Here is a 15,671-nt window from a genome sequence, read left to right as displayed (position 1 = left end):
CCAAAGGCCAGGATCCCTTGGTATACACTACTCTCTGTTGCAATGACTAATGCAAATTTGGTGTTTCTATGCACCACCCCAACTCCCTGCCCACTTCTACCAAATTGAAATAGCTTTATACTTGTAATATCAACCTTCTGGGTTCTTCTGGGTAGGTGGCTCCCTTTGGGTCTCTTACTTCAGCAATCATTATGAGACATCCAAGGAGCCACCACAGTACCAAAAGCTGTGACACTTCATGAGTCTGAAGGCCAGAAGCTTTTTACTTGACAAATTAGGGTCTGCCCTGAGCTCCTCGCTTCCTCAAAATCTTTGTTTTGAACAGACCAAAAACTGATACTATACCTGGTACCTTCACAATGGACTGAGAAAATTGAAGCTGAAGTTGCTGAGGCTACAAAGTTGTTTTTTTTTTTCCTGATGTTAAATGGAGACCATATTCTTCCATCTCTCATGGACCAGCAAGGACAAGACTTGACTGTCAGGTGTTAGAAGTTAATCCATTGGTGTGGTACAAACATTTTTCAGTTTCACATTGCAGTGTCTCATAGCTGTTGATGCTTTTTGTCCTCAGAGGATACCTGGGACAGAGGAACTGCCATCCTCTCCATCTTGTGCACAGAGAACTGAGGCACAAAGCACACTGAAGGATTCATTTCAGACAACATGTCTGTGTCTAGCACAGGCTGAATCCTGTTCCCGACATGAGACCAGGATTTTGATTCCTACTCAGTCTTTGGGCAGATGGTTTTGATCCTGTGATTTCTTTACTTGTGGTATGTCACCACTCATGATCCCATCTGGATGTGGTTATGTCCACACTCTCAAGTTCACTGATAGACACCAGGCATGCCACATCATAAGATTTGCCCACAATTATGTGATGATTACTATAAGAATAAAGAGACGGCGTGTAGGACAGATATGGACATAGTAAAATTTAGTTTCATGGGACACAGAAAAAAGCCTAAGGTCCTGCGTCCCTCTGAATTCATTTAGCTCACTAATGCAGAATAAAATCTATCCTGGGAGTACAGTGAGGGAGTTAGGTAGAGGATCTGGAGGACCAAAGGAGGAGACAGGGAGAGATAATTTTTCCTTCAGGCAGTAAGAGGCTAGATCAGACCAGTCACCCATGAAACCACAGCCTTTGTTTACAAGAATTTACAGGGTCAAATGAAAATGGAACTGATTCCACACCGATGATATGTGCAGAGGCACAGCCCAGAGGGAGAGAAGAAATTAGCCTTGCGAGGAGGAATATTACTTGTGTGGGCTCTCGGGTTGTGCAGAGACTACTAAAAAGCAGAGCGGGTGTGAACAGCTGACCTGCTCTCTAAGTCACAGTATCTCAATACAGTCTGCTACTGACACAAAACAAACTCCCCCAATAAAACCACCCCATCATACTTTAGACATAAAGACATTTCTCATGTTATTTCCATTCACACTGTACATAGATCAGCAACTAAGTCCACAAAACAGGGCACTGTATTTTTAAATAGCATCTGGATCCCTACAGGAAAGTGAACACGACAATATTGGGTGCTCCTCTTTCTTTCCTCTCAGTACTTTCTGGACAAAAACTGCTTCCATTTCTTAGCCTCACAATTTTTCCTTCCAGCTGTCATCTCTACCAGCCTGAGCTTGACAGATGGGTAACTGAAAGGTCACCTTTTCAATGTGATCTTTTGAATGCCTGCTTTCTTAACGTGTTTATTTGCTCTCCAGTATAATTTTCTGTACATCCCTATCCATGTTTTGCATTTGATTGTTGTTTGGTTTTTTCCTCCAAAAAGCCTGTGCTCACAGAGCTTTTAGATCTTTTTGGCCTTTTTACAGAACTGCAGGGATGAGCTCAGCTTCCCTAACATGCTTTAATATTGCACTAGACAGAGGTGAAAGCAATTTGGGACCAGATAGTGCCCTCTCTTGAAATCAATGTGAACTATTGAAGAACCAAAGCACCTCCTCAAGCCCATAGGAAAAGCCCAGTTTATCCCAAACCCTCTAGAAAGAGAGTTCTCAACATCTTGTTAACTGGCCAGCTGGGATGCACGTGGGGAAGTGAGATACAGCCCAGACCCAAGCCCAAGGCTCTTCCCAGGTACACTGGGAACACATCAGCAGATGGGAAGGACACGAGCCCAAGTTCTGGCAGGCAATCACCCATACTGCTAGCACAGTTCCCAGCCTGACATCAGCCAGGCCAGGCAGTGCCCAGGCACAGACTGAGGGGTAGCAGGGACAGTGATAGTCACGTGGCAGGCAGGCAGCTGGACACTCACCAAAACGTGCCACTTGGCCAGGGGGCTGAAGAACCATCCCTGCCTTTCACTGGGCAATGATTTATCACTACAAACATAGTCCCTGAATCTGAAATATAAATAGCTGTATCTAGCAATAGGGAATGGAAACTGTCGTGGGCATTGGTTTTGATGTATTTATGGCTGCTTTTAACGTAAATCTAAGTTTTCGGTGCTAACGGTCCAAGCTTGCAGAAGAGTCTGTCCTTCCGCCACCATATTTTTGGCAAAAGTTAGAAGCAAATTCATCTGCATTTCCTATGCCTTTACCTCCACTGTCCTAATGGGATGAGTGGGATGGGGAATTGGATGGAAATCTGCAGGGCTCGCTATTCCCACTTCAGAGTGCAGCTGTAGCTGTGCAGATCTGAGCAGCCACCCAGATGCTAGTGGAGTTGCTCCTGTGTCAGTAAGACCAGAAAAGGCCTCCAGTGTTTTTAATTTTTAAATGTTTATTGGCTATAAATCAAAGAGCCATCACATATTAAGGTGCACATATTTTTTGCCTGTGTTAACAGCAATGTTCTAAGATAAGGTTGTTATTTTAAAACATGACCTATGTTCACTTTGCACTACCCTTTTTAACTGACCTGAAAAGTAGGATGTTTATGCAGTTTTGCAAAGAAACATGAACTGGTTTACTCCATTTACCTTTCTTTGTTCTAAAATGTATTCCTCTTGTTGAGATTCCAGCAGACAAGGAAAGCAGACACAGCAGTTACTTTCCAATGTGAAACTTAAAACCACAATCTCCCGCTCAGAAAACACAGAGTGAGTCACAGGAAGGGGCCACTTGCTTGCAAAACTCATTAAAAGCAAGGCAAGGCAAAATGGATTTCCTGTATCAATAAATAGATTGCTGGCAGCAGGCTGAACACCTGATAGTGCTGGAGGCTAAAAACTGGTCCAAGGGTAACCAGATCAATTCTTCAGCTCAGCAACTGTAGCTCAGTACACAGTTTTCTTGGCATTAGTTGGATTAATCCAGCAAAGTCTCCAAGAACATGCACAAACTTCTGTGCAGGGAGGGGTGACTTTAATCACACGCTTAAGTAGGCTGATAAATTCTGTCTGTATCTATTTTCCAAAGCAAGCCTTATGAAAGGGGTGTACTACAAAGGATACTAGAGAGGTGTACATACTGCATGTGAAAATTTCATTTCCCAAGTTCATGAATAAAAATAAACAATCCCTACCTAAATTTAAAATTTAGCTGTTGCAACTTTGTTTTGCCACTAGTAGTAGCCTTTGGATGCTTCAGTAGAGTTTCTTTTGGCCCACACAATTCTCTACGGGGTGGCAAATGAAGACAAAATGGCCTTCTCACCTCTTCCATGCAGTACAGACACAGGAGATTTCAGGCCAGGCTGCTTAAGGGGCAAAAGGCAGAGCCCAGTGCCTGTTACAGCACAGGAATGGAATCAAGAGACTGCTTTTTGGCCACTTGCTCTGTTTTTGTTCTTTCTCTTGTTCTTCCTAGAACTCATTTCTCATTTTGCCTTTATTTTTCTCCCTCACATAGCAAAGGCTGGAAAGGTGCTTGATGAGGATCTCTTCCCCAAAGCATCCAGCAACTGGAATTCCACTGCAGCACTGCCAAGTTTTCTTCAGAGACAGTCTCTCATTCACCATAAGCCCTTTCTTTGCCTATCTTCAACATGATGCAGAACAAAATCAGGGGGCGGATTTTACTGCCAACAACAGGACTGTCTGAGGTTGCAGCACTATCAGTGTACCTCACACATTTTGCTGGACTTTTATAAAAAGTAAAAAAAACAACCACCAAACAACCCAAGAAAACCCCATGCCAAGAACAGTCTCCAGGCTTCACTTGTTATAATTTGCAGAAAAGCTTAATTACTAGTTCTATTTTTATGCACTCGCTCTTAGTATCAATGGTCTTCTTCTTGCAGTGATCTAGACCAAGGTATTTTATGGCATCTGCAATACATAGGAATTAAGGACTATGTAAAAAAATTCATGTATTCTGGTAATATTTCCTACATCAATATTCCCATGTATCAAAAAAAAAACCCAACCCCAGCTTTCCGACCTTTGCTTCTTAGCCTTGCTCCCTCGGAGTTTTCTACCTCTAGAGCTAATGGGATATTCCAGGAGCAATGAATATGTCTTATAAAGTTTGGTTTGCTGATGCAAAAGCTCCCCTTTCTCTGACTTTTAATTAAAAAGGCACCTTCATTTCAAAGCCTGTCTCCAGAGCTCCAATGTAAATGTTTATACAAGCCAGAGACATACAGAAAATAGAGAAGATTGAAGCAGCAGTCACTGCAGGCTGCCCAAATACGGCTGCTCTCGTATTTTTAACACAGAACTTGAGCTGCCACAGACCCTTATCAACCCCAAACATCTTTGTTTTCATACCAACCAACACAAGCTTGGCAGTATCACTACGGCTGCAGTTAGTTTGTTCAGCAAACCCAGCAGAGGCAGCAAAAGGCATCACTGTGTGTTCACAGAGGAAGGTATTTGCTTCTCGCTAGCACAATGGCCAATGTCAAAGAAAAGGAGAAAGAAATGTTAAAATGAGGGGGGAACAAGCTATCAGGTCTCATCACCATGAATGAAAACACTCCCATTCAAAACAGAGAGCTAGTTTTTCTTAGGTCACACTAGAAATTAGACAAAAGGAAGATTCAAGGGGCAGGGTAGGATTCCTGACTGGTCCAATTTGCTTCAGTTCCCATCTGGTTGCTCTTGGCTTTGAGGTGCAGTTCCCATACCCCCAAAAAAGGCAGAGATCAGATCATGGCACAATAAACTCGCTCAATAAACTCTTTCCATTTGAACAGGATCTGGGTCAAATGCTGTAACTGAACAGCAAAAATTTGGCAAGTGCTGGAAGTTACACCGTATGGTTCCAATAAGAGACAGGCAACTGAAAGTGAAGCTACAAAAGCCACATCTTGCTGAGTCTCAGCAGTTCTGTAAAAGCACTCTGCCATTATCATAGCACACAGAAAAATAGAAAAGTCAGGAAAAAAATTAAATTTGCCTTTATTACAATATATATTTCTACCCTTGTTGCATTCAGCAGATCAAAATGAGGTGTTAAAATTATTTTTGTCATTGCAGTAGCACATACATACACAGAGTGAGTACTGTATATATATAGGCTTTGATCTAACAATCCACAACTACAAATTAAAAATTCCCAATATCCTCTTTTCTTCTCCTTCCTCAAAATACAGCAGTAACATTTTAACTTCAACATAACTAATGCAGTAAGTGTGGTATTCTTTCCCTCACATATAAATACTAGTTATAAATACTAGTTATCCCTCACTCCTGCATATTCTAGTTTATGTGCGTTGTATAGAATATACTGTGGTTTAATGAGTTCGCATATTTATCTTACCCAAAAATTCTTTCTTTAACAGAAACCAGCGATACACTTCAAATAAGGCTTAATTTTTTTCTTTCACAGAAAGAGTAGGAATTTGTTAAACCATCCCTTTTCTTCTACATGAATTAACAAAGCAGTTTAAATATTATGCATAAAATCACTCAGCTACCAAATCAACACGTCTTATTGTCTCTGAAAAACATGGAGATGTTTCTAGCAGGTCAAAACTTTGCTTTTTGTGTTTTTTCTGCAAGAAGGTTTGATAAGCATTAGTTATAGAAACACACAGGCTTTTCACTATTCAGCTACATTTCAACTCTCAGATACAAAGCAGTACACATTATGGCAGAAGTAAGGCATTTCACATCGCAGGATCACAGAAGTGCTGGTCAAAAGGGACCCCTTGAGGTCATCCAGTCCAACTTCATGCTGGAAGCAGATGATTGCCAGCATTAGATCAAGTCTGCCATAACTCTAACCCAGGCTCAAAAATAAAACCGAGACGGAGATTCCGCAGCATCTCAGGGCTACCTGTACTGGTGCTGCACTATGCCCACACACCTGACAGAATTAAAATCACCACCCATCCAAACTATCATTTGGTTTGAAATACTTATGGCAACAAACAGCCCCGGATTCGCTACTTATTAAGTAATAAATAAATATATCACAGGATTTAAATGCAGAGAACTTTCAGGGATTGCCCATTATGGTAGAAGCCACCATGTCATACCTTAGGAAAACAGAGCTTAACTACTGCTTAGGATAAAACACAAAACTTACAGCCTCTTACTGAAGAGAAGAATTAGGTTTGTTCTCTTTTGAACAATATATGGCTTGAAATAGGCCTTTACCAAAACTGAACTAAAATAGGATGCAGTCAGTATATTCACCCATTTATTCAAACATTAATGACAAGTATTTAAGAATACTTAAAATATGGCTGTATTTAGAGATTGTAACCTTCTGGTTTGCAACCTGTAGTCCCCACTGATTGTCTTTCAGAAAATTCATAACACATTAATTCCAATCTTAAGTAAAAAGATATTTGCATTTTTTTAAGCTTAATCAGTCTGAGTTGTATGCACTTTTTCCTCTTTGTTTTTGCCTGATCCTGGTATCTCCAAAGTGGGACATGCACCTTGTTCAAAGCAGCAACGTTCATGTGAAAAGAAAGACTCAGGGAGGGCTCACCACTGCACAGTGGAGCTGGATAAAGCACTTACATTCATTACTATTGAAGGCACAGACAAGTCATAAATTGGCCCCCTGACATCCCAGATAAAGTCTGCAGCACGGAAAGTTAGAAAACCTCTGCTGCAGAACCACCCTCCTATCTATGTCACAATCACTCATGACACACAAAACCAGAATTTTCTGAAACAGAACAAATGTGATACAGAGCAGCTGTTTCCAACCTTTTGGGTGCTAAACGACCACAATCACATCTTAAAATTTCTCCTGGACCACTCTGCTGTTCTATTATTAAACGAAAACACTACTAAGCAGCTGCAAAACATGTACCATAGCCTCCCAGATCACAGGCTGGTATAGACCACAGCTTGTGAGCCACTGTTTAAGCTATATTGAAATACAATAAACATGGAACACACTGTTCCATTTTCAGTGTTTCAGAGACCAATTGGGCATTTAAATATATTTTTAAAGAAAAAAAGTTATCCTAGATACCAGCACATTTAAGAATCATTTGGCATATGGTCTCTGATGTCTACATTTTAAGTCAAGTACCACATCATGTAAAGGCAGATCATTTGGAAAACATTATCAACAGATCAACAGATCTGCAGTATTGCTTTTTGCACACACAGTTAGGTCTTTAAGGCTCTCAAAAGCAGGTGACAAAAAAGTATCTACAGCTTGTGTTTGGACAAATAAGGAACAACAACAACAAAAAGATTAAAGAAGAGATTTCATTATCTTGAAGGACAGTAAATTGCACTAAAGGTATCTACTCTTTATGATACAAAACCAAAATAAATCCATACAGTAAATACCTGAGATGCATCATTCTTTAGCATCAAAGTTCACATTTTAGCCAAAATAATGTTTAAAATAAAAACACTCAATTTTGACAGAATCTTCAGTGTTCTTGGCTCAGTAATGATCTTGAAACTCAGCACATTCTGTAGGTAAGATGTCTTCACTGAAAATTGCTGATTTCAATAAGATGGACACTTTGCACAGTAGCCTGTACCCTCCCACTTGCACTCTTACCTTAATCTAAACAGCTATTCCTGAAGCATAGACATTCTCAAACTGAGAAACACTACCAGAATCTAGCCATCTATTTCATTTGCTTTCTATTTGGATTACACAACATGTATTTCCTCAAAAAAGTATTACCATGTCAAAACAAGAAGCTGGGATAAATCAACACAGTTCAAATTGGCTTTGATAGCTACACTTATTTCCAACAGCTGAGGATCTACAGCTGTAATTAACTCTTAAACTGTTGCTGGTCAAGCAAGGGGAAAGAGGAAGGATCATTTGCTCCTTCAGAAATTGGATTTTTAACATATAGATTGCAATTGCCAACCATGTCACCAGATGATGTCAGGAATGGTGAGCACCTTCAGCTATCTCACTTGCAGGGGGTTCTGATGAGATGAAGGATGACTTCAGTGACACAGAAAAGATACAGAACCACTTTACAACCTTATGGCATGTTTCACTGCAACTCCAACATCACTTCACTTTTATTTGATCTTAGATAATGGAACTGTTTGGCACAATTGGAGGAGCTGGGTGAAGAGCTAGAAATGCAACTCCTACTCTTTTTAAGACACCTTCTTGTCATCTGGCAACGTGTCTAAGTATGAAAAAGCATTTCGAAATTTGCTCACAGCAAAAGAAAACAATGCTCACAACATCACAGATTCCACCTGAACTGTCAACAGCAAAAGTCAAGTGGTGTCCCTCCATTACAAGCTAACTCATTCTTTGAACTGAGGCCAACAGTTTGGAGATGCACTTAAGATGAGGCTGGAGTTTCATCCTGAGTTTCAAAAGGTGGCAGAGGTTCTCTCCAGTATGTGAACTGACTGTAGGTATCAGAACAAGGGAAGTCTGAAGAATGGCTTCTTTTCAGCAACGGGAAAATGTGATCTACCACTTCACACAGTCTGACGTAACTGGAAAATAAACAAATAGAAAGTACACTGAACCATTTCAGATCATCTTACTTTGAATTTTTTTAAGTCTCCAACCATTACAGCATGTCTATTCTTAAACAGGCAAGTCACCCTCCTCAAATGAATAAACTAAACTTGATTTTGGTGCCTAGCTTCCAGAGAGGACTCACAGTTCAGATAAGAAATCCATTTATTCTAAGTTTATAATACTTACCTAGTGAGAAACACATGCCCTCCTTCACCCAGATCACTTGCTAAAATAGTCAAGTCCTGTTCTCTGCTCCTCCATTTCTGTCTAGCTTGGCTCAAGCAGCTCCCTGCTCAACTGAGTATTCATTTTCATATGCATATGGCTCTCCTACAGTTAAGGACACTTAATGTTACTGAAAGCTTTTTCCACTCAGTGTTATGTGGCTAGTCTCATTTCTATGCAGCAATAAGTCCTTTACACAATTAAATTGGATGGAATATATTAAACAATTTCTTTTTTACACTTTAACAGAAGGAAAGTGGAAAGCTTGTATTTTACTTTAAACTTCTTATGTTTTGTCTGAGATATTCCAAGGAATCTTTCATTAGTATAATTAAATGCATCTTTGAGCAACTTGACTCATAAATTAAAACAGCTAATTAATTTAGTCTGTAAGGTGTTGAGGACAGGAGAGATTACTTACGATGAGATGTTTGTCTTTGCATGCTCTTGTATAAGCTCTCCTTTGGGGTTAACTGTAAATATCCTGTTTAAAGAAACTCCCACCTGTTTGTATGAATAAACATCCTAAACAGAAGAGAGAAATAAAGAAGAAAAAGAATTTATGAGTCTGCCATTGCACAATAATGTTCATTCTGGCTGGAATAAATTATGCAGAACATATTTGCACAGTATTGGTACTAAATTTACCTAGTTATTGCATATCTAAAATTTCCCATTACGTTACAAACAAGGTCAGTCTAAAAAAATTCTCATGAAACAGACAACTTGCAGCTAGGTGAGGAGTTTGCCACTTCAGTTTAAACTATTGATCAAAATCATGTTCATTTTTTCAGTTGACAGATCTTCCCTTGACACAAAAATAACATTCAATAAAAAACTAATTATATTTGGTGTAAAAGCATTTGCACTTGCATTTTCCTTTCAGAGAATTTAATTTCCTGAGTGTGTTGTACTGAGTATCTTGCAACAGTGTACAGAGGTTAAGATATGAGTGACACAAAAAAACATTATTAGTTTGTAAAGAAAAGAAGACAAAAGGATTGTAACAGTTGTAACAACAGTTATAACAACTGTGCCTGCATTAAAACCCCTGGAAACATCTTAGCTCCCGAGTTCTGTTTTGTGCTATACCCAAACACTGACTCCATATCAGAACAAAGGGGAAAGAAGGGAAAGCAAAGAATATATTCCAAAATAGCAGCAGTGAGCCCTAGCAGGTAATGCAGATGCAACTCTTGGAAGTACAATTAGAAGTAAGAATTAAGAATGTCTTGTAAGGTATTCAAATTGTTAAGCATAGCAATGAATAAGTTTTGATCAGCTCTGAAGAAAAGCTTGACAAAAGCTCCCAGCAGATCAAAGCAAAACATGCTTCCATTTTACTAACATAAACACTGTTTTTAAAAGCTGAGGTAGTGTAAGAAGTGTTTATGAAGATAAAAACATTATTTTTATCTCTATCTTGTAAAGAATGTAAAAAAAAAAAAAATTAGGTAACTGCACAAAAGTGAACAGCAGTCACTTAAAGAATTAAGCATCCTGACAGTCCATGGACTATATACACCTGTAACATCTATGAGTACTGAAATTTCACTGACTTTTCTCTGGAAAAAAATAACAAACAAAAAAACAAACAAACAGAATCTGTGCAGAAAACAAAGTTATGATCATAACCTTCACAAACTTAGTGTCTAATCTCAAACTGGAAGACCACACTCCAACAGTGACCAAAGGAGTGAGTGACCACTAATTCCTTTTGAAACATTTACTTACTGCTTTGCTTCAAATTTAATTGAGGTACATGTGAAAATAATGATCTTAATTTTATTCCCCTGAGGTTCAAAAAAAATGAAACTAGAGGTACATGTCATCTATAATATAAAACCATCAAAGTGTTTAAAAATTTCTTTCAAAATCATATGTCTAAAGGCAGCTTGACAATAGAAATTAAGTTCTGTACAACATAAAAACTTAATATAGCAATTGCACAGTGAGGGCCTCCTGTCCTCACTGACATAATGCTTTAAAAAATGTAATTTGCTGAAAGATGAAGCTGAAATAGTTGCTGCTTATAAATGTCAGAAACCCTAACAAAAACATGAGACAAATGTTAAAACAAAGTCCCACCAAAAAGGCATGGTGAATCCTTTCAAATGTAGCTACAACATCCATGGTTTCAATGCCAAAATATCTTGCCAGGCACTCTGTCCAACACTGAGACATCTAAACTGCCCAGTCTCATCTTCACACTGGCAATGGCCAGTGTCTATATTTATACTTATCATTTCCCAAAAAATATCAATGTTTCTGTTAGTGAACATATTGCAGCTCTTACTGAGCCAAGAAGCTGGGACTGGACTCCATGGTCCTTGGGCACTTAAGTGAGAAGCCTTTAGCTCTCATGAAGTCAGTGGGGAAAGGTGGTCACCTAGCACCTGAATTCCAAATATGTCCCATTTCTCTCTACCAGCTAAAGAAATGAACTGGAAGCAACAAGCCAAGAAATAGGAAAGATCAAGGACCATTCTCTTAAGAACAAACTGCATAGCCTGACATGGGCATATAATTAAGTAGTCCTAGCTTCCAAAACAGGATGGAAACACCCAAGCTGCATGCCAGTGGTCCTTAGCCATAACCACCAAACTGGTACCTGACAGTACCGAGCTGGAGAAGTATCAAATGCTCTGCAGGGCTCCTGGGCACACATAAAGAGATTATATGCCTAATTTAGCCAGCATGTAAACCTAGGTGGCTGGTGAAACTTTAATCATCTAAAGAAGCAGATTTGGTACACATTTTCTTCTGAAAGTGAGATGCTCTGAGTGAAACAAAGACTGTGTCCCTCCTCAGGGACCTGTAATGATTTCTGCACTAGTAATCTGAACAGTGTGAGTGCCCATTCTCAGACTTAGAAAGTCTCTGACACTGTCAGTATTACTAAATTCTCTCTACTTCTTCCCTCAAAAAAACCTCAAACCTCCCCCCCTCAAAAAAATACCAAAACAAAAAACAAAACAAGCAAGCAATTAAAAAAAAAACAGAGAAAAGCCTATAGCCCAAATTCTACAGCCTTCCAGTGAGTGACCGAAATCTGTCTTCTCCTCTCCATGTCAAAGAATGTATCACTTCTCATGCAAAGTAGAACCTTTAGATTTCAGTGAGATACCCAAGTGCTTTTGAATGTACTTAAGAGTTAAAAGTATAAGTCCCACCAATATTCACGTCAAAGATTTTCTGTCTGTCCACAAGTATCTCACTGACACTGTATTGGTGTGGATTAAAATGAGATCAGTGTTTTCATACAAGCTTAACTGCTAAATTACACAGATATAATGTAGTTACTTTGCATCTCTGCATCCTACATTGTGAGATCTTTGAGATGAACCTTTATGCTTTCCTCTGTACAGGGCTAAATAAAATATACTTAACTCCAATTTAAAGCTTGTAGGTTCTAATACAACAGCACCATGAAACAACACTAACTTTTCTGTTCTCTGGCATAGAAATAAATTCAACTATTACTTACAGCAGGTCTGTTTCCAAAAGCAGCATAAAAGGGTTCTGTGTTAGGATAAAACAAATTTTTGATGTCTGTCAAACACTGGACTTTAAATTTTTCTGGCTTCTTTTCTATCACCTCCCTGAAATGAGAAAAAGGAAGGCTGAATAAGTACACACAAAATACAACACAAAGCAGTTGATTTTCTTTATTCTATGTTTTCACCTAGCTGGATACTCCTATAGAGCCACCACCCTTCTCCAATAATTCTTGATTTAGATATCAAAGTGCCCATGAAGGCAAAAGAGCATTCCCAGGTTTACATAATGGGCACAGTAAATAAATCTTCTGGAGCAAGGGAACTTCTACCCAAGCCTATATTGTAAAGATGGTTACTGAGCAAGGATGGTTGATTACAGGGAGCAGCTGCTAAATAAAGCCTTATGAGCCATAAATTCTCATCAAGTAAAATGCTTCCTAAAAACTACAAAGATTCACAAACTATATTAGCCCTCACAGTGAATAGCTTTTTTTTAATTTTATTTCTAAAAGTACTGCAATTACCCTATGATCTAGAAGCACCTCAGCCTGTTAAGATACTTCTGCAGTCAGGGTCCTCCATTACTGCTAGTTAGTAAAAATTAAGGAATAAAGGGATCTACTTCTCTTCAGTTGCTCCTTACAGAATATAGAATTCATTAATGAACTGAGGAGTTCTCTCATGTCTGGGTAAAAGCCCTTCCACAACAGCTACTCTTGGCAATGAGACTGAACAGGTGGCAGAGTCTGGAGTTCCCATAACATAGGAAGATGCCAGCATGACACAAAGGCGCTTGAGAAGCTCAGAATCCCACATCCTAGCACCGACACATATGTCAAAGAAGATGTGAATACTAGAGAAGCTTCACAGGAGTGCTACAGCTCTTTGAGACAGCAGCTTCATGTATAGATCATAGCTTGAGAATGTGCAAAAGAGGAGAAAAGCCATCTTTCCTCAGTGTCACATACACCTGATCTCAGAGCCCTCAAAACAGCAATTAAATCTATGGATAACAATGAAGTCCTTTATTGACCACATATCACAGCAGTTAACAACAGTGCACACTGAAAGATGGGCATTATTTTACCTAAGCAAGGTACATAAAAGTGCATCACTTTAAATGTATAACTAGATATGAGGAATATAACAGTAACTATCCTTTCATTGCATTTATTATTTAATCAGTCTAAGAAGTGCATTGCAGTACTTCCACAGTCTCTTATATTTAGAATGTGGCTGGTAAGACAGCCTGCAGCATGTCACTCAATCAGGAGAACATCTGAACAACCTTTCATTAAAAATTTTAATGAAATATATCCTGTCACAGCAGCTTTTAACAGCTTAAAATATTTTCAGTAATCACTTGACATACTTCACTGCATGTGGAAGAGGGTACAATATTCATAGTCTGTGATATTAATATTCATTAATTACAGTTCAACTGTGAGAAAAGAACAACACTGTCCATAAAGCCTAACTCAGTTCAGTCTGGAGTATAAGAAGTTCATTTCTTCTTCACATAAATTTCTTCAAAACCCACCAAGTAATATCCCTTCACAAAAAATATTTATGCCAGTTGGAACAGCTAACAAGTCGAGGCTGATTGCTATTAAAATGTTCACATTTTACCCATATATTAATACTAACACACCATGTAAAACACATTAAGTCAACAGGCAGTACCTACAGGTAAACAGTGAACACAGATGTATATTGGGGCATGCCTAAGAGATAAACTGAGCAACTAATTAATTTTGGTCTTCCTCTAACAAAATTTTTTAATTAAGTTTTGCACCAATATGCAAGAAAAAACATTATGAATTACTATTTCAAGCACTCTCACTTAAAAAGCTGAGGATTCAGCCTCCACCAGCCTCTGAGTTTCTTTCTGCACAGAAGTGAAATGGCAGTACCTGTGTAAAGCTGAGAATAAGCTGCTTGGACTCAGCAACACTGGCCCCTGAGGCAGCACAGTTCCTCGCTCATTGACCCAGTGCAAGTATCCTCTGGTCATGTCTGCCATGCCAATAGCACGTGCTGAGCAATACAAAAATTTATACCCATTTCTGTGAACAGAAATAAAAGAAGAAATTATTGTAAAGATAAAGCAGGTGTTTTGAAATTAATAATTTGGGGGGGTTATTTTTACGTTAATCAAATAATGACCGATGAACAGATTGATGTTTAGCCTAGACGTTTTAAAAAGGAATAAAAACATCTGTTCCAGAATCTTGGATAATTAAAATCCATCTAGCTCCACCGCAGTTAGTTATTCACACCTACATACAGTTCATTTATTTATGGTCTACTCATGGCTTATGACTTCTTATGGTTTTCTATCAGCCCCTGCATGGTGGAACCATACTCCTTAGAATTAACTGAACTCTGCTATCAATGGTGTAATGGTATCATACTCCTGCCTCTGGGGCCTCTGCAAAAAAAAGGATACTACATGTGCAGCAAGAACATATTCTTTAAAGTATGAGCAAGAAATTTGAACTTCAAAACACTGTAAGAAGTAACCTTTGACTCGACACTGAAATAAAAGTTTTGTCAAAAGTTACAGGCTACCTTTAGTTCTGTTTAATCATATAGCAGAGTTCGGTTATGTTTATTCTACTTCATGGCAATTTATTTTGCAAGTCCTCTAAAGAAACTGTTCATAAAATAAAGAAAAATTATATTCCATACATGAGTGGTTGTTGAATCTACCTATTGAATATTTATATCCTGTTCAGCTGTAATATCTAGCCACTACATAATTAACTACATTGGACTACACTGCATGGACTGACTACATGGCAAAATGCATCCAAGGAACCATCAGTGCACTTGTACTGTTGCACAAGACTTGCTCACCTAGAAGCATTTCCACACAACACCCGATGTGAGCTGGTACAGTCTGATTGGTTTTCTCCTGTTCACATTCATCAGAGGAAGCATCTCAGGTTTTTGGGATATATTGTTCTAAATCATACCAGGGTACTCTCCCTGTCAAAGGCATTACCTGACCTAAAGCACAACTGATCTGCTGCTGCCCAATGTTTCAAGAGTTAATGGGAAAAAAAATTTGTTTTCAGAACATTAGATCTCAGG

The 15,671-nt window shown here is 38.8% G+C and overlaps 1 protein-coding gene across 4 annotated transcripts in view; it reads right to left on the bottom strand.

Moving 5' to 3' along the window:
- Positions 1 to 5,297: 5,297 nt before the first annotated feature.
- LPIN1 (lipin 1) overlaps positions 5,298 to 15,671 on the bottom strand; it is a 77,317-nt gene continuing 66,943 nt past the window's right edge. For all 4 annotated transcript variants that reach the window (XM_030446845.1, XM_008495027.2, XM_030446846.1 and 1 more), the window contains 4 exons: positions 14,489 to 14,641; positions 12,563 to 12,677; positions 9,497 to 9,600; positions 5,298 to 8,822 (listed from right to left, as the gene is read on the bottom strand). In XM_030446845.1, the coding sequence (XP_030302705.1) occupies positions 8,663 to 8,822; positions 9,497 to 9,600; positions 12,563 to 12,677; positions 14,489 to 14,641 (532 nt within the window). In that variant the 3' untranslated portion in view covers positions 5,298 to 8,662. The remainder of the gene's footprint in view (positions 8,823 to 9,496; positions 9,601 to 12,562; positions 12,678 to 14,488; positions 14,642 to 15,671) is intronic.

This window comes from Calypte anna, chromosome 3 (genome assembly GCF_003957555.1).
Source record: "Calypte anna isolate BGI_N300 chromosome 3, bCalAnn1_v1.p, whole genome shotgun sequence".
NCBI classification, from domain to species: Eukaryota; Metazoa; Chordata; class Aves; order Apodiformes; family Trochilidae; genus Calypte; species Calypte anna.
This window is presented reverse-complemented; position numbering and strand designations above follow the sequence as displayed.